The sequence below is a fragment of the Lactuca sativa genome, chromosome 4 (genome assembly GCF_002870075.4).
Source record: "Lactuca sativa cultivar Salinas chromosome 4, Lsat_Salinas_v11, whole genome shotgun sequence".
In the NCBI taxonomy this organism is placed as follows: domain Eukaryota; kingdom Viridiplantae; phylum Streptophyta; class Magnoliopsida; order Asterales; family Asteraceae; genus Lactuca; species Lactuca sativa.
The window spans coordinates 165973134-165993988 of record NC_056626.2 but is presented as its reverse complement, the minus strand read 5'-3'; the positions used below and the strand labels follow the sequence as shown (position 1 = coordinate 165993988).

The window sequence follows — 20855 nt, the reverse complement described above, 5'->3', positions numbered from 1 at the left end:
TGGTCAAGTCTGTCATGGCCTGCAAGTTGAAGGAAGGAGACTCTGTTTGCGCTCACGTGCAAAGGATGCAGAGATATGTGGAGCGGTCGGAAAAGCTTGATGTTTCGTTTGACCAAGAGTTGGCCATTGATATGGTCCTTAAATATTTTCCTCCTAGTTATGATCAATTCATCCTAACTTATCATTTGAACAACACGGAGATCACATCGATCCAACACCATAACTTGTTGCAGACTGCTAAATCGGGGATGAAGAAAAATCATGTCCCTTCTACGATAAGTGCTCCTGTCCTGACCATTGGGCGGAATGAAGGAAAGAAGAGGAAGGGTAAGTCCCATGCGGGAGCGTCTGGAAATGGTTCAAAGACAAATCCCAACTTTGATGTTCCTATTGTTAGTGGTCCAAAGTAGGCCACTTGCTTTCATTGTGGTGACAAAGGGCATTGGAGAAGAAGCTTCCTAAAGTACCTTCAAGAGTTGAAAGAGGGTAAGATCAAGCCATATGGCTTCTCAACATGTACATAAACTATTCAAACCAATAACACACAACTTTCTCATTCTTGGTTCCTTGATAAAGGATGTGGTTTTCATATTTGTTCTGATATGTAGGGGCTAAAAGAAAGTGAGGAAGTGGAGCATGGACGGTTGAACTTGATCATGGGTAATATACATTCTTCACTTGTTACCAAGATTGGGACGTATGGGCTTGTTCGTGATAGTGGGGTTAGAGTTGATTTGATTAATTGTTTTTATTCGTTAGAAATAACAATAAATGTTATTTCATTTCATGCATTGTTTAGACAAGGTTTTCGATATTCATTTGATAATGACAATGGTTCAATTATGGTTTATAAAAATGGTGTTTTTATGATCAAAATTTTACCTTGAAATGGTGTGTATGAAACTGTGTTGTTTGTTGATAACTTAGGAAATAGTGTATCCCATATTGATTCGTCTGGTGGAGTAGATAAAGCATGTTTGTGGCATTTTTGTCTTGGGCACATTAACAAGAAATGTATCACCCAACTCCAAAAGGATGGAGTGTTGAAATCTTTTGAATTAAGGTCAGATAATGAATGTGAGTCTTGTCTTTTAGGCAAGATGACAAAATCACCTTTCACTAAAATATGTGAAAGAGATGAAGAATTGTTGGACCTTATCCATACAGATGTGTGGGGGCCCTTCAGATCTGCTACAAAGGATGCCAATCGATACTACGTTACATTTATGGATGATTATAGCAGATATGGGCATATCTACTTAATCAAACATAAATCGGAAACCTTTGAAAGGTTCAAAGAGTTTAAGCACGAGGTCAAGAATCAATTTGGTTAGGAATATAAATATGCTTTGATTTGAAAGAGGTGGAGAGCACCTTCGTATCAAGTTCCACGACTATCTAAAGAAATGTAGAATCGTTTCAAAATTGACTCCTCCTAGAACACCGCAACTTAATGGTGTGGCTGAGAGGTGTAATAAAACCTTACTTGATATGGTTCGTTCCATGATGAGTCGAAATTTGCTTCAAATATCTTTCTGAGGGTATGCCTTAGAGATTGTTCCACATATCCTAAATCTTGTTCCCACTAAGAAGGTTGCCAAAACACCTCATGAGATGTGGACAGTGAATGCACCCTAGCTCACACATATCAAGGTATGGGGCTCTAAGGCTCTCGTAAGACGAGATAATCATTAAAAACTTAAACCTAAAGTCGAGAAGTGTATTTTCATTGGCTACCCACATAGGTCTTTTGGATACTTGTTCTATAGAACTAGTAACAACGTGGTCTTTGTAGCTCGAAGAGGAATCTTTTGCGAGAGAGATCTCATATTCAAAGAGGACAGTAGGAGTGCTATTGATGTGGAAGAAATTACAGAGTCTTCCAATAAAGGAAAATTAGTTGATACTAGCTCTCAACCAGAGGATGAGGCTCCCGTTGAGCCCATTGACAATACATTACCTCTTTGTCAGTCCAGTAGGGTTATCATGTCACCTGAGTTTTATGGTTTTCATATAACTACAGATGGATACACGTTCATCAGTGATAGAACACTAGTGAATTTGGATGAACCTGCTAGCTACAAGGAAGCGGTGGCAGACCCTGAGGATGAAAAATGGAATGTGGCGATGGATAACGAGATCCAGTCCATGTACGACAACCAAGTATGGAACTTGGTAGATCATGAACCTAGTTGGAAGATAGTAGGTTGCAAATGGATCTTCAAGAAGAAGACTGAAATGGATGGAAAGGTACATACATTCAAGGCTTGACTGGGTGTGAAGGGATTTACTTAATCCCAAGGGGTAAACTATGATGAGACCTTCTCACCAATAGCTAAGATCAACTCCATCGGAATTATGCTTGCCATAGATGCCTTTTATGATTATGAGGATGTTAAAACCGATTTCTTAAATAGGAAGTTAACCGAGGACGTCTACATGAGTTAGTCAGAAGGTTTTGTACATGCCAAGTATCCTAATAGAGTGTGTAAGTTTGATAAATCCATTTATGGATTAAAGCAAGAAACTCGCAGCTGGAATCTTTTCTTCAATGAGAAAGTCAAAGAGTTTGGATTCTCTAGGAGTGAGGATGTGTCTTGTGTATATGTCAAATCTAGTGGGAGTATAGTAACTTTCCTGGTGTATGTTGATGACATAATCCTTATAGGAAACGACGTTCCAACCTTGCAAGAAGTGAAATCTTGGATTGGGAAGTGTTTCTCTATGAAGGATCTAAGGGAAGCGAACTATATCCTTGGAATAAGAATTTTTAGGGATAGAAAGAATCGTCATATTGGTCTTAGCTAGAGTATATACTTGGACAAAATATTGAAGCGTTTCAAAAAGGAAAACTTCAATAAAGAGGATTTGCCCACTCACTGTAAGAGAATCGTCATATTGGTCATATTGGTCAGATTAAGTAAGACTCAAACTCCTAGTACAGAGGAAGAAATAGATGACATGAGTCGAGTCCCATATGCTTCGGCCATAGGATCAATCATGTATGTTATGACATGTACTCGCCCTGACATGGCTTAATTATTTTCTGAGCATGATTACTCACTTTAAGGGAAATCCTGGCAGAGCCCATTGGATAGTAATCAAGAATATTTTCAAGTATTTGCGAAGAACAAAAGACATGTCTCTAGTTCTTGGTGGTAATGATACGTTGAGAATGAGTAGTTATAGTGATGCCAACTTTCAAACAGATCGTGACAACTTTTGTTCTCAATCTGGCAGGATTTTCTGATTGAATGGTGGAGTGGCGAATTGGAAGAGTTCCAAGCAGTAAATGGTGGTTGATTCTACTTGTGAGTCAGAGTGCATCGCAGTGAGTGAGGCATCGAACGAAGCGGCTTGGTTGAAGAACTTTATCGGAGATCTCGAAGTAGTCCTGACCATTCAAGATCCAATAGAACTTTTCCAGTGATAATGAAGGTGCAGTTTCTTTGACTAAATAACCGAAAGAACATGGTAGGTCTAAGAATATCGACAGAAAGTACCACTACATCAAACATAAGAATAAGGTAATCTCCTTGTGAGACAAATATCATCAGAAGATAATCCCGCAGATCCTTTGACTAGGGTTCTAAGAAGGGTCAACCACAACCAGCATGACAGGAGCATTGGCTTAAGAGATGATATTAGTTTTAGTAGTTAGTTGATAGTTTGAAACTTTGTATCAAAATAAATGTAATTGATTTTGGTGAATGAATAATAGAGAATTATTTATGAGTATCGTATTGCCTTCCTCAATTATTTATTCTTGTATTTCACTTTGCATGTTTTACTTCTTGAGTAATTTGGTTATACAAAATTCCACAGTTGCTCATACTTTTAGAAGTAAGTAGTGATTTAACACTTTCATGATCGATTATAGATTGTTTATAGAGATTAGACATTGCATGGGATTGCTGCAATATTCATGAGTACTTTGAAAAGAGAGATTTTGAGTATTGGATAAACTCACGCTTATAGATTACTTCATAGATTCAATCATGAGTAATTCTAAGATGATAATATCTTTTATTATTCAAAAAAAAATATAAGTTATGATTTACAAATCGGTTGTACATTAGTATTGCAAAAACACATCAGTGACATGATGTTATAAAACAAAGTATCATGTATGATTTGGTGAGTAAAAGTCATAGTTATGTAGTCAAAGGTTATTCGTTCATTTTTCCCTAACGGTAAAAGTGATATCTTTGGGCCCCTCAATGATTTGGTGTTGACATTATACTATTGGGCCCAGCCAGGAATTAATGTGTTCAATTGGTAGTCTAATGACATCATCGAAAATCGAGAAATATAATTTTGGACAATGAGATTGAATGAATTCCATGCCTCGTGTCCACACGATATCTTGTAGAACGAAGGAATAGCTTATCATTTATCTTAGAGCCAACGTTTGAGCTGAATTAGAGTTTGGAAATTGCTTCGGAAAACACACTTTGTTGTTTGATGCAAGGTTATACTTGCAATTGTAGTTATAGTCTTATAGACTTACCCAAGTGGAAGACTATTGGATTAAGGTGTCTAAGATCATAACTAAATTGGAATACACTTCAATTAGAAGCAAAGTCCTTTTTAGGCTTGCCCTCATAACTAGTAACTGAATAGAAAGACCTTTGGAGAGAGAGGTTGATTTATTGATTTATTATATGATTAATAAATTGTAATAAATGATTTGTTAATAAATTATGTGATTAATTTATTAATTGGAAATATTATTAATTAACTAAGAACTAATAAAAAATTAACTAGAATTAATTTAGGGTTAATTAGATTAATTGTTAGTACAAGAACTAAGCTTCAATTGTTAAATAGTTGAACAAGAGGAAATTCCAAAACCTTCCATAGGTATGGACCATTATGAAAGGATCAAAAGAGGATCCAAAATATTCCTTTTGGATAATTAGGAAGCTAGATAATACCAGATTTGAAAAATATTATTTTATTTCAAATTAGGGTTTCTAGGGTTTTCCTATCAGCTATAAATATGACCCCTTGGGTGCCTTATTTTCGTCCACCACTACGCCAAGAGAATAGCTGATTTTCTCCTACTCCTCTCCTCTCTCCTCTTGTCTTCTAGTTGCTAGGTTTTGGGCACAAACCATTAGAGGCACTAAACTTTTGGTGCTAGGCATTTTAAAGTGTAAAGGAAGGATCATTGATTTATTTGTTATAATAAATCAAAAGGTATATAACCCTACTCTTGAATTTTGATTTCAATAGGTATCTTTTAGGGTTCATAACATTCAAAGTATGTCGCCTTATTTTGTAAAGACATAGATCCTTATAGGTTGCATACTTGCATGTACCCTTCTTAATTGTTAAGTGATTTTCTGCATTATACATGTTTTGTTATAACCTATAAAACCTACCAGGGGCAATGTAACACCCTATTCCGAATTATTTCCTATTTCGGGGTGGTGACCAAATATCGAGAATTATCTGGCTTAGGACCATTGACGAAATAAGATTTGGACTTTTTGGATGTGGGTGATGTAAATTTAGATGATCTAGGGGTTCGGTTTGTGTTTTAGAGCCAAAGGGTATTTCAGTAAAGTGTCGATTTGGGATTTGATGGAAATTAGATTTTTATTTGGGAAATTTTAAGGTGATTATGAGATGATTAAAGCGTAGAGCTTCTCGTTACCTTTTCATGGATATAAGGTTCGTCGAAATCGGATTTGTAATGAAAAAGTTATGGCCTTCGGAAGAATTTAGGGTTTAGGGAAAACCCTAGTGTAACGACCCAAAAATCAAGGGTAAAAATTTCATTTTTAATATAGCTAAGACATTGATATCATTTATTTCAAACATTCAAATCATCATTAAGTAAAACATTTATCATAGTTCATCCCAAAATCATTCATTGCGGAAATCATAGGTGTGTGCACTGTGATCAATCTGCACTCTTCCTTTCCAAATCGATGATACATGAAACCAAAACTGTAAACCGTAAGCACAAAGCTTAGTGAGTCCTCCAGAGCATACCCCACACACAATCCACATAACACATACCATAGTAGCTATAAAAGCTACATATATCACATAAGTCATGCATACAAACATATGGGTTGCAATGGAAACCCTCCAAGGTCTTATACCATGTGTCATGGGAACCCCCACATGGTCACAATCACTGCTACGGGAACCCCCCGGGGTCTCTACTACCAAATACAAATCATACGAAATAAACGTATTGGGATGTCATGGAAACCTTCCAGGGTCTTATAACATGTGCCATGGGAACCCCCACATGGTCACAATCCACTGCCACGGGAACCTCCCGGGGTCTTCCACGCAAGCATCACAAAGACAACTTGCATATCAAATACCACACAATTAACTAGCATACCACATATAACTAATTGCAATGGGAACCCCCACATGGTCACATACATAATACATAATATATTGATAGCACATTCCCAATAATCATCACAACTAAATAAATGGACCGACCTTGGTGCCTTAAACCCATTGGTATGGTGAGAAAACTCACCTCACACTGTAGAAGCTTCCCGCATGAATTCCTTAGTTGCTGCCCCGCCAGCTTCCCAAGTTGTCTCTTTATAATTCTCATGATGAATTATAAAGAGAGCACGTGGAAGTTAATGTTGGGATACAAGGATAACAGGAGTTAAGTTATTAACGACTTAAGCTATCATCTTTCCTCATTATTACGTTAATGTGCTCATGTAGCGTAATTGTGAAGGATTATTAGAACCCGAGTCAGTTATTCGAGTTCATATTACTGTAACATCCCGTTTAAAATAGAATAATTAAAGAATAAACCCGAAACCTCGAGAGGTAATTTTATTATTATTTTAGATTATTATAGCCCAAAAACAAATAATAATTACCGGGATGTTGGTTTCGGGGATTGAAGTGTAAGAAAGGGACTTATTTTGGAAAGGTTTTGTAAGAGGATGGCTATTTGGCATCTTTTGGACTGAACATGAAAGAAATTATGAGATCAGGGTTAAAAAGTAAATTATGGATCTAATATGAAAGGATTTTCAAAAAGGAGGGGTTTAAATGGTAAATTCTGGATTTGATTGAAAGAAATGGGATAAGGAGGGACTAAGAGTGTCATTATGGACTCAAGTTTGGATGTATCGGGTATAAAGAGTTCCGAACCCTAACCCTAATGGCTCTAACCATTCAACTGCCACCTCCTTCGTCTAGCCTCCCCTCCCATCAACTTCTTCCTGTTCCAATCAACCTAGACCGTCGGGACCATTGTTGCGGTCAAGACACTGTGAACGGGCCCCGCTCAATTGCGCCACTGCCACCTTTGTCGTTCTCCTTCTCCTTCTCTTTCTCTAGCCGCCTTGTCGAGATCAGTCACCACCATGTGACGCTGCAGCTGTCGAGTAGTACTTCGGTGGAGGCGTAGCCTCCCTTTCCCACTACAACGGTTTTCTTCTATGACTTCTGCCACCACCTATCGAGTTCAGTCGAAGGAATAAAGGCCGAAACCGCGAAGAACCCCCATGGCCGCCGCTGTAGTTATCATTTCACGCCGCCATCGCCATTTTGCACCACCAGATGGGGTTGTTGGGCTCGTCTTCGGTCAAGAAGAGTTCATGTGTGCATTTTGGTGGCTGGTGTGTGTAGCTACATGTTTGGAAACCAAAAGAGACCATTGCCACCACCTTACGGTGGTGGCTGCCATCGTGAGTCAGCTGCTGTCGCCGCCAAACGCCACCAGGAGGGTGGCTGAATCCAATTGCAAGCAAGAAATGTATGGGTGTTTGTTTATGATGTAGTGTGTGTAGTTTATTTGGCTGGAAAAACCAAGAACCGCCACCACCACCACCGGCCACCACAAGGGTGGTTGTGTGTGTGCATGTGTGTTATTATTAGTGTGTGTGTGTGTGTGTATTATCGAGTTGTACATTGTAATGGTGCCAAAATAATAATAAAAATCTCAAACCACCACCATAGGGTGGTGGTTGCCACCACCGGCCACCGTGTCGGGTGGCGGTGTGCTTTGATTGCGTTTGGTCCTCGTTTGGGGGATGTTTGGACAATGTGGGATCAATGAAACCCTAATGGGCCCAAAGAAACCCTAGTGGTCCCAATGAGGCCCAAAGTGACCTAAAAGCCAAACCAATTGATTAATGGGCCAAGATTGGGTAGGAAACCTTAATTAGGGTTTGGAAAACCCTAATGGCATAAAACCCTAATTTTGAGAATTTATCGGGACACACATGAGATTATTTAATAACTTGAAATATTAAATAATAATCATTGGCAAAATTAACCTAAAAGTAATATTGGACTTAATGGATTAAGTCCTTAGTAGATTAAGTCCTTAATGGGTTAAGTAGGAACACTTAACCCTAATCATCATTTCATGTGAAAAACCCTAATTTAGGGATTATGGGCTTGGACTTATCAAGACCCACATTTAGGCCAATGGAATGGAATTAGGTATTAAGCCCAATCATATCATAAGACTTATTTAGTAAAGTGAGGAACTTAATGGATTAATTCCTTAATGTGTTAAGTGAGAAACACTTAACCCTAATTGTCATTTTATGTGAAACCCTAATTTCACTTGGGCCTTGAGTTGGGCCTTCATATTGGGTTTTGTCGATTAGACTATTGATGGGCCATCCAAGAATAATCTTATGGACTAGAATATGTTAATGGGCTTACGGTAAGGCCCGTATGAGGGTGTGGGCCCAAATTATAAAATTGGGTCGTGGATGGACCATAGTTTGGGCCTCGATGATTATATGATATTGGGCCATTGGAAATGCCAAATGTTTGGACTGGACTAAGTAGTTGCGCCTTGATTATGACCATGTAAAGGATTGGGCCCAATTCGGAAAATTGGGCCATATGTTGGGACTTTGAGCCATAATTGGACTTTTGGGCCTTTGGAGTGTGAGTTGGACCTTGGGCTTGGAACCCAATTATTAATTGGGTATTTTTTGATGTTGGCAGTTCGGGAATATGTCAACCAGCACTGGAGTTTCATCCGCGGGACTTTAGCAGTGTCAGGTGAGTTATCCTCACTATACTAAAGGGTCTAAGGCACCAAGGCCGGCCCATTGGATTCAATATCTTAGTAGTTACTAATACGTTGAGTTTGAGTTAGTAATGTATGCTAGTTGTTATGCTAGTTTGGTAGGTCGGTAGGAATACCTGTGATACTGCTTGATTACATGTATGTGCATTTATCTATTACGTGTCAACATGTTATGTGGGATGGGTTGAGGTTGTACTGCTCCGTACGGTAGCCAACAAACCCCAGAGTATTCCAGATATGAGCTGAGGGCCCGATAGGCAATCCAGACTCATACTGAGGACTCGGGAGCAGTCCAGATACGAGCTGAGGGCCCGGTAGGCATTCCAGACTCGTACTGATGGCTCAGTGGCAATCCAGATGTTAGCTGAGGGCTCGGTAGGCATTCCAAACTCACATTGTGGGCCCAGGGCTATTCTAGTCTGTAAAGTTATGGACCCATAACGTGTTGTTCTGTTCAGTTTGTTATGTTATGATATTGCTGATATCGTTATGTGGACTGTATGTGTATCGGTATTTTAAGGGTAACTCACTAAGGTTTCGGGATTACAGTTTCAGTTTATTGTTTCAGATACACCAGTGGATCGTGGCAAGGCAAAGGCGTGATCGTACAGCTCCTCACTTTTTATGATTTTGTTTATGGGATACTCTGATATGACACATTTTGAAAACAAGTTTGTAATAGTTAATGAACTTGAAATTTTTTTTAAAGTTTAAATTGGCTTGAATTTTTGGATGTTACAATTACGGTGCTTATTATGAACACAATTGTAAGCTTACTGAGTATAACTACATAATTAAGTATTATGTATTAGATGGGAATATTATTGTAAACACATAAAAGAGATATATCATGAGCTATGATATTCAAGAATTATGTATTATTTTGACAACACATGGGACGAGGGTTGTCACGAGACCTTAAGAGCTAGAACCTCATACATCTAGTATATTCCAGGTGAGTAACATTATCCTTCTCTAGATGATTGATATCTAGATATGCGATAATTATTATGTATGTGAAAAGTAGCTATAGTATCTGAACTATTGTTAATTGATATTTTATGAGTAGAACAATTTTTGTAATTGAGAAATATAGTTATGTAACATTATATGAATTATTGAGTATAGTAATTGAGAATTATAAAAATTTATTTCTATATGAGTAAACGAGACAATGTAAATGAGATACATAGTGGAGTATTGATATATGAAATGATGAGTGAGTATAACTGAGATATAGAGAGTGGATAGAGAAGGAGAACGAGTATCGAGAGAGATAGAGAATGGGTACAAAGAGATAGAAAAGGAGAACAAGTATAAATAGAGAAAGAGAGTGAGTATAGAGACAGTAAAAGAACGAGAATGAGTACAACCCAAAGAGAGAATGAGGAGTATAGAGATGGAAAAGTAGAAAGAAAGAAAATGAGTATATATACAGAGAGAGAAAAAAAAAGAGAAAGAGAGTGAGTATAGAGAGATAAGAGAGAGAAAAAAAGAGGAGTATAGATAACCGATGAGTGGAGCGGATGTGCAGGCTCCAAAGTCAGAATATAAAGAGTCTGTCACTTTAATACATTTGGTGAATATCCATACACTGAAATTCACAAACCATAAAGATAAGGCAACATATGATTTGACTTAAAGTATTTCATGAATTAAATGTATTTTGTGAATAAATCACGAGATCATAATTCTCAAGGAATAATACTTCGCTAATTCACGATGCTTTTATCGGGAATTGGTGGTGTTTTTAACTTTTTTGCTAGAAATGTGAAACATGGTCATGTTATAATACATATCTTTCATTTTTGGTCATTTTAGTGAATGACTATTTTTATAAACACCAAATTTCATCAATTCATATAAATATGGTTATAGAAAACTTTACATTTGTAACACCGTAAATTTTCAAACAAAATTTTCATTTCAAAATATAATATTTTCATTCAAAACAAGGCATAAACATTTCAAGTGTCATGTCAAAATACAAATCATCTAAATCCCAAGATCACAAAACATCCTTCAGTGTGTACAGATAACGCCGGCGCCTTCCCACGGTCCTCGCTAGTACCTGAAACACATACATAACAACTGTAAGCATAAATGCTTAGTGAGTTCCCCAATATACAACTTACGCACATACGCCTTTCCAGGCCCTGACCTTCCGGTCCATGTGTCTCAGGGGGCTTCCGTCCCTGCTGGGTAAACCTTCCGGTCCTACCCACGCCGACCTTCCGGTCCATAACACAACGCCTTCCGGCCCATAACATAATCGCCTTCCGGCCCATAACATAATGCCTTCCGGCCCGTAACATAATCGCCTTCCGGCCCATAACATACATAGCACGTATAACAAATAACTTACCACATATAGCATATATATCACAGATCATATCTGACCTTCCGGTCATACAGTCAAACCCTTCCGGGTACAGTATAGTGAGAAGACTCACCTCGTGAATATCGAAAGCTAGCAAATCCCGAAATCACTCGTGCTCGATCCGCCGAGCTACAATCTCCCTATAACATCATATATCTCTTATTAACACTTTTATCTTCTAAGTTTGACTATCCCTAAGAAGTCAGACATAGGTCAACTCTGGTCAACGGTCAACGGTCAACGGTCAACTTGACCGGACTCGGCGAGTGCTAGGGCGACTCGGCGAGTCTAGACGTCCTCACCAATTCTCTAAGATTCCCTTTCTACTCGTCGAGTATCCTCCTTGACTTGACGAGTTCCTCCTGGAAGAATCACGGGGCCACCCCGACTCAACTCGCCGAGTCTGAAGAACAACTCGACGAGTCCCAGTTAATCTTCAAGCTACTCGCCGAGTCTGTTCATCGGACTCAACGAGTCCATGCCATGCAACCGCTCAAACTGCTTTCTAAGGTCAGAACTGCTCCGACCATTCATAGGTCTGGCCTTCCTAGACTGATTCATCACGTAATGTCCTCATTTCGGTGCTCATAATACACCCCATGACTCATAATTTACATTTTGACCTAAGGCATAAGGATTCCAATCCAAAACCTCCATTGATTCCCAAAATGCTCAGGCATGGGACATTCTGGACCTCCAAAGGTCCCAATACAGGGTTCCAATCGTTTGGGGGACTAAGGTAACATTCAATCTAGCCACAAAAGGGTTCCATAAACCCTAAATCCATATACACATCAACATAAGAGAATGCACTCGAAATATTACCTGAATAACGTGCTCTCTGTGTCCCCAAATCCTCAGAACGTGGCTTCTCTTGTTGTTCCCTTAACCAAGCCTCTTCTTCCTTGCAAAACAACACTTCCAAAATCAACAATGGTCTTCAACCTTGCTCCAGATGCTCACAATCGAAATAGGGTTTCTCTCAGAAGGCTAGGGTGAACAATGACGGCCATAAGGTCCCTCATATACGTCCCAAACCTGAACGGTTAGGGTTTTCGCTAAACAGCGCAGACTTGTCGAGTCCATATCCGGACTCGTCGAGTCCAGTCGCGAACCCGCGACCAGATCCGCGATCCTACTCGGCGAGTCTAGGCTCCAACTCGCCGAGTCCCCTCTTAAAACACCCAAAAACATAATTATAACAATACCTGAAATTCCGGGCTGTTACAACATTGTTATAACCGCCAACATATGAAAACGAGTATAAAGATTTTTCCAATTAGAATCACTAAGGGAGGGGGGTATCGTTGTTTTTGGGGAAGGAGGTACTGCCGGTACCTCCATCATTTGATCCCTTCAAGAACGGGCTGCAGTGGGTTGGCCAAAATGCCTGGTTTGCGGTTTATCTAACCCACTTAACCATTTACTCTCTCATGCAATGACCATTTGTATCTGTTGCTTTAAGACTTGTACTAAAGTAATTCTGTATATTTTTAAATTCGTTTGTAAATTAATTTTATATATTTTTGTAAATTAATTTTGTATGATTTTTATTAGTTTGTGTTTATTTTAAAATTAAAATTTGAATGGGTTGAGAAATATGGGTTTCCATGTATTTTGAGTCAAAAGATGGAAGAAAAATAAGAGAGAAAAGTTGATGTTGAGCTAATGTGACATTGCGTTGAATGAGCTAGGAGGGAAGCCTCCACCCTAATTGTTCAAACTACTTTGTTTAGTTTTTTTTGTAGCCTACTAACCTTCCATTAGCTCTCATTTTCTCAAACTACTAACCTCTCAACAGAAACAGCCCATCAACATTAAGTAAAACAATTTGAAGTCATATGACTTGTTTAACCATTACCAGTAACATGATAGAGACAGAGCAAGCATCTAGAGTATATTTACTTATCTCAACTAGCTGTTGCAACTAATGGAAACACAAAGAAAGAAACATACTTTAGGATTGTTATTCTAAATAACCGAGCCTCTGGAAGGCTTAGCCCTACCACCATATTCAAGGAGAGGAACATCAAATAAAGTTTCAGAGTATTACTTCTCTCTGCTTCTACACACATTACCACTTTCACTGAGGTTTGAAGATGCAAATGGCAATAAACTTAAACCATATCAGTACCCCAAAAAACATGAAACTCATAAGATAAAAATCACAACTTCCTAATATGGCTATTGATCACCATCATATCCTCAAATTCAGAGACTAGTTTTACCAATTTCACAACCATGTGAATAGCTCCAATTGTGTTGACAATTTCGATTGTTTTTGGTCTAAAAATTCAAAAGATAGTGTGTCCCAAACTTAGAGATGCATCTTTCATGTTAATACTTGAACTCACTCAAACAATTACCAATGAATGTTTTCCAAATTAAATAAAGCTCAACTACATGCCCAATTTGCAAAGTTATTTGAATTGATAAAGCTACCTTGTCACATCATCCTTGTAAGGTGGGCACAAAGGGCAGATAATGAAGTCCAAAACTCAACAGTTATTGGTATTATTTGTATGTTTGGTTAGTCAAACTAGACATTTGCACACATAAACACCAATTTTCACACCATTCAACTAGAGAAAATCCAGCAAAAGATTACATCATGCATAACAGAGCTAATAAGCATAACACATCCACCTATGAAAAATAAAACAACACTACACAGCATAACCACAAACATAAAAACCAAATATCCCATACACAAACACACCCTCTGAACCTAACAACTAAAACCTTCTCTAGCATTGAATTGTCGACATTCAAAGAGCCAGCAGAACAAATCCATCTTTCAAGCCTGTGTGATCCATCAAATAACTATCAACATGTCATGTTTCAAAAAAAAATTCTTGAGTTAACAATAAAGGTAATGTAAGATAACTTACACATTTCATGAAGATCTTCAGCCAGCTGTAGCATTGCCATGCTTTCTTCAACCATCTTTTCAATCCTATCTGACTTTTGAACCGCTTCAATTGCCTGTTGCTCCACGTTTTCAGCACGAGAAACAAGACGTGCAGCATAAAATGCAGCATCTTCTAATGTCTCAGTAGCAATAGGTGAATCAGGAGCATCTGGTGCCTCTTGTTTCTCATCATCAACTTTATCGTTCTTACTATCATCTCTTTTGAATGTTTTAGCACCATAAGATGCACCCTTATACTTGAAGTTGTTATCCACCTGTGTTTATTTAAACTTTATACTTCAGTTTTATAGTGATTGTGAGATGAAATAACTAATAAGACTAAACTTGTACAAGAGTTTCTCACCATCTCAAGTTTTCCTGTCAATACAAGCCTTCTGAGCATTGAAGTCACTGATCTTTCGAAATTTTCAGGCACTGGAAAATTTTTCTGCATAAAGTTTATTGGAAATCATGAGATTCTACATAAAGTTTAATCTAAATATCTAATACAAACTAAAAATATATACATAATCTAACCTCAATGAAGCTAAGAATTGCATTGGTGTCAGACCCATTCGGATCTCCAATGGATGACAGAGCCTCGAGAATCAACTTTTCATAACTAAATAAAAAAGTAGCACAATAAAGTTCATTATTATAAGGTTTTCATCTATAATTGATTTTGAATTTGGAAAAGAGAGAAACAAAAAAGAAAGAAGCATGAAGAAAACATACATTTGGGGTGTTGTTTCATGCATGGTGCTGCTGGAAGGCACAGACATGCCACCATAGTCAACTAGATGAACAACAGATAAAGGTTTGGGATAATTCATGGGTGGATTAGTAGTAATAGTAGTTGTAACTCCTTCTAACAAAGGAGTTCTAACTTTCAGAGGATTCAAGGGTTGATTAGTAGTAGTAGTAGTAGTAACTCCTTCTAACAAAGGAGTTCTAACTTTCGGAGGATTCAAGGGTTGATTAGTAGTAGTAGTAGTAGTAACTCCTTCTAACAAAGGAGTTCTAATTTTGAGAGGATTCAAGGGTTGATTAGTAGTAGTAGTAGTAACTCCTTCTAACAAAGGAGTTCTAACTTTGAGAGGATTCAAAGGTGGGTTATTATTATTATTATTAGTAACTCCTTCTAACAAAGGAGTTCTAACTTTGAGAGGATTCAAGGGTGGATTATTATTAGTAGTAGTTGTAACTCCTTCTAACAAAGGAGTTCTAACTTTGAGAGGATTCAAGGGTTGATTAGTAGTAGTAGTAGTAGTAGTAACTCCTTCTAACAAAGGAGTTCTAACTTCGGGAGGATTCAAGGGTGGATTATTAGTAGTAGTAGTAGTAACTCCTTCTAACATTGGAGTTCTAACTTTGTCTCTGTTAACACTAACGTTGCGCCATTTATCCTGCAGATGTAAATGGTAATAGAATCGATTATCGATTCACATCAAGTGGAAAACTAAGCATGAAATTTCAACAAAATTATAATTATGATGAAAGATAAACACAAAGCTAGTGAAAAATCTAGAACAATATACAAAAAAAAATGATGAAAGAGGAAAAAGGAAAATACCTTCAGATCTATGTTTGATCGATTTGCCAAAGCAGAAGCAAATTGGGGATCTGTAAGAATAACTTTCCATTTCCCTTGCCCATGTTTTCTAACTCCATAATACAACGCTTCTTCTTCCTCCAGGGTCCACTTCTGCCTTTCTTTCGCCATTTGCTTGATAGATCATCTGTGAATAGACTGAAAAGGGTAAAGTGCCTTATATATAGCAACCAATTAGGTTCACAGATCCAACCCTAGGTTATGAGAGTTGTTTCCAGCCGTTGGATTAGTAATCAAATCCACGGTAGCTATTGATTGTGTATCTAGAAGGTTCCGAACCATTTCAGCCGTTGGATCGAGTGAAAAACAAGATGCTACATTTCCTTTTTTCCTACTACTAATAATCCCCCCATGAATATAAATAAGTACACCAATCACAATATATGTTCAATACATCGCAAGTTGAAGATTTTTCTTCATATAATCATATCCTCAAATTCTATGACTACTTTTAACCAATTTTTCACCAACAACCATGTCAGGTTGCTCTTGTGTTTGACGATTTTAATGTTTTTGGTCTAACCATTCAAAAATGGTGTGTGTGAAACTCAAATTATTATCAATTAATGGTTTCCAAATACACAAATATATTAACTGAAAATGGATATGGCATGAAACTAATTGTAATGTATGAAGATACTTTATAACATCATATTAGTGTAACGGTTTTACTTCGTTCATATTAATTGTGAAGTATAATTTCCACTTCACTAATAAGAATATCTATTTTATTTCACTATTAAGATTTGTTCTCATGTTTAATCATGGTGAAAGATGAAAAAGTAGCCAAACAAGGCGCCTAGTAGGAACTTGAGTTATTTATGTCTTACTCCTAGAGCACAAGTTTACATGTTAATCAAATTATGTAGATATTCTCAAAGGTATAAGCTATTGAACAATTAGATTCTCCTAGTATATTTTACAAGCGATAACCATAACTCTAATTATGAGATAAATAGCAAACACAACAACTTAAAATATAACAATTGTCGGATATATTTGGCACTCCTCAAGTTTGAGCACATACATCAAACATCTCATACATGTTATACATAGGGTTAAAATGTGAGCTACTTATACTTTGTTAGAATGTTTACAATATGAATAGAATAAGAATTAAAGCATTTATCAGTTAAAGGAATACAAGGCACAGTTGCCACTAATCTTGACCTGAATATATATAATTTTCATAAGATAAGAGCAACAACCAGTTTGACACACAGACAAGATAGCACAACAACATTAGCATTTATCTACTAAAGGGAATCCCAGAAACATTTGCCTCTAATCTTGACTCAAAGACATAACTAGAATAATATAAGAGCAAGAAGCGGTTTGACCCACCAAAAATACAATACTACCATTTATGATGAAAGGGAATCCAAGACACATTTTCCCCTAATCTTGACTCAAAGACAAAATCTCCATAATATAAGAGGTAATACCCAAGATACAACAAAACAATATTAACATTTATTGACTAAAGGGAATCCAATGAACATTTGCCCCTAATCTTTAGTAAAAGACATAATTAATTTCCATAATATATATGCAAGAACTGGTTTGATTAATTAACCAGAGAACACAACATTACCTTTTATCGACCAAAAGGAATCCACACCGATGCCATACTCTCTTTTACCTCTTCACAAGCTTCATCGGCATCCTGTGACAAAGTTTCTGCCACAAGCCCACAAGGAACTTATAAGTAGTGCTGCATCTATCAGTATATCCGTATTTTGGGTGCATCCTCTTATGATTATTTGGCACAGCCTCATTGACCCTGTAGCGGTTACCATTTACCAATCTGGCAATCGGCATATTTGATTGCAGTATACGTGAATAATTAATGCTCTTAGAACAGGATATAATGATCTTGTTTAGAAACTTCTAAACTCGGATTCATGAACCAGTGGAAACAATTAAAGAAATAGATGGATAAAGAAAAAACGATGTCGAGTGGGCCGATGTACTACTTTAAGAAGGCAGAAGCTGTAGGTGTTTGGAACCCTTGGGGATCTTTAACGATCACGACAGCAAAGAAAGAGTTTGTTCCTTGGGGCTCGCTATGGAAATGGCGAACAGTATGTGTAATCAGGGTGTTTCTTTTTTGGAAAAGAAAAAAAAGCAAAAGATGTTTGGCAAACTAGTTTTAGAAGCTGTTTTTTTTTTACATAAGGAAAAGGAAATTTTTGGAAAAGTCAGGAAATCCTGACTTTTTGTAACTTTTCCAAAAAGGACTTTTGGGGTTTGAAAAGTTAAGCCAAACACCCCCTCAGTAATGCGATGACCTTTTATTTCTATCAAACCCTTTTTTCAAGTATGGCAGCACATTTTTTTTAAACACCAACCCTCCTCTTTTCAAGAGTTGGGAAAATGACTTAGGAGATAACTATTTTTATCTGTGTTTACATATTTGCAACATTTTTTACATAATAAAGCAACTAATTTGTTTTAACTATTTAAATTATACCAATATTACCGGCTAACCTCCATTTTAACCGGTAACTCAAATTAACTCATTTAAAAGAAGGGGAAAATAAATTACGTGGCATATAGAAGATTATACGTGGCATCTATGTGACATATTACACATCACCTCATTATATGAAGGGTGTTATATGGTTAAAACCCTAGATCGACAATGGCTTCTTCTTCTGCTTCATCTGCCTCTTCCAAGCGCAATGTCGAATTGCAAGCTGACCATCCATGTAAATGCGATATGCCATCGCATGTGAAGATTTCAAGAACACCCGACAATCCAGGAAAAAAATTTCTAGTTTGTCAAAATTCTCTGATAAATATGTTTTTCTTAATCATCCCTAACTGAATCTTCTTCATTTTCTCTTCAATTTAACTTTTTTTATCCTTTCCTTAAGAGTGCGAGAACTCCAAAATGTAATTTCTGGGAATGGCTGGAAGAGGATGCGTACGAAGTAGAGAAGAAGAGTGATTTGGGACAAATCTACAACCTAACATTGAAGCTTGGAAATTTGGAAAACGAAATTAGTAGATGCAGGAAGAAGTTGGAAGAATAGAAGAACTGTGATTTGGTTTTTAGACAAGAACTCGACAAAGTCAAGTGGAAGTTGTTTACTCATAAAATTGCATTGTTTGTGTTATTTTTCTTGTATGTTAAAGATGTAGTTTTTTTAGTTTGATGTGTTCTTTGTATCCTGTTTGATGCATTCTGACTAAATCATGTACTTCATGAAGTTTTGTATGCAATGAAAGTTATGACTAAAGCATGTGTTTGAGTTAATGTAGCATAATTTTGATGTATCATAACTAAACTTTGATGTTTAATACTTGATGTATTATGATCAAATTGTATACAAACATGTAAATGAACTTGGGGAAAAGATGTTAAAGACATGGAACACAAATGGCATTATAAACATCACCAAATCACATTACCATTAAAGATAGTAAACATGTAATGAATAAAACATCTAAATAAACATGTACTTAAATTAGATGTTAAAGTACCTTACAATACAAAAGATTCCCAAACATACAAGACCCAAGATGTTAAACTACCAAAATATTCCAAAACATGTGTCAAGTTTGTCCTAATGTGCCAAAACATGCATACCAAAAGTTGTGCAAAAATACAAACAAGACATTTAATTCAAATCTGCAGTGGGTGTTCATTACTGCTTCCCTCTTTCCTCCCTATGTTCTTCCCTAGCATAATCTTTGTAATTCTTTCTGAACTTTTTCTTGTCCTCTTCCTAACTTGAATTTCTACATTGTCTTGAATTTCCTATTCCACATTATCTTGAACTTGTTCTTGAATGTTAACTTTAATTTCATGTTCCACTTCATCTTAAATCTCTTCTTCAAAGTGATATTGAACTAAAGGATGTAACATCCGAATTTGAAGGTATAATATTTTATGTATTTTATTTTGAGACATGTGGAGTGACTCAACGAGTTGGTGCCTCAACTTGTCGAGTAGATTCGCAACTGGTGACGTGGATTAATGAATGGACTCGACGACTTTGTGAGCCGACTTGTCGAGCCAGCGCTGTTGAAGGAAACCCTAATTTCTTGGGCTTGTGGCCTATTTAATGGCCCTTATGGCCTCCCTTTGTGGCTACCTTCCCCAGAGAGAAACCCTAACCTTCCTTTCGTTGTGTAGAGAGAGAGAGTCCTTTTTGAGCATTCTTGGGCATTTTGGACGAGTAGGCGGGACTACTCGGCGAGTAGAGTTGGTTTTCATAAGGCCTCTGAGGGATCGAGGGAACTCGACGAGTCCTCCTGGTGCACTCGACGAGTTGAGTCAACATGGGTTGTTGACTCAAGTTGACTTTCGTTGACTTTTAGAGCTTAGACCAATTATGAGTAATGGAGACCATGAAGGGGTAGAATAGTCTTTTACCCTTACCAAGAGTTAGAGAGGGGTTAATAGAAGTTTATTAGAATAATTAGTCTAATTAGAGATACTCACCATATGTATTAGGCGGAGGCTGATTCGGTGATTTGTGTACGAGGAGTACTAGCTTGCTTACTTCGAGGTGAGTCTTCTCATTATACTTTACCTAGAGTGGTAGTTATGTGTGACCAGAGGGTCTTATGTGCTTGCTTGAGTTATGCATGTTTGTGTGATATGTATTGTATGCTACATTATTTGTTGCTTAGACCGGACCAGAGGGTCCAACGAACTATGAGTCTAGAGGGTTCTTAATCAGACCGAACCAGAGGGTCCAACGAGCTGTGGGACTGGAGGGTCCCACTGAGACACATTGACCAAGAGGGTCTTCCAGAGCTATAGCCTCGAGTGGCTAAATATTTTTACATGGTATTTTGAGGAACTCACTAAGCATTCGTGCTTACCGTGTTATGTGTTTATGTGTTTCAGGTACTTCGGAGGATCGTGGGAAGGCACCGGCGT

General features: G+C 37.4%; 1 protein-coding gene across 1 annotated transcript; it reads right to left on the bottom strand.

Annotated features, from left to right (window-relative positions):
- Positions 1-14044: 14044 nt before the first annotated feature.
- Positions 14045-16079, bottom strand: LOC111908388 (telomere repeat-binding factor 5). Its single transcript, XM_023904222.2, has 6 exons — positions 15920-16079; positions 15082-15752; positions 14884-14968; positions 14711-14794; positions 14327-14621; positions 14045-14238 (listed from the first exon to the last, which is right to left on the bottom strand). The coding sequence occupies exons 1-6, from the start codon at positions 16067-16069 to the stop codon at positions 14204-14206; spliced, it is 1320 nt and encodes a 439-aa protein (XP_023759990.1). The 5' UTR covers positions 16070-16079; the 3' UTR covers positions 14045-14203.
- Between the last annotated feature and the right edge of the window lie 4776 nt (positions 16080-20855).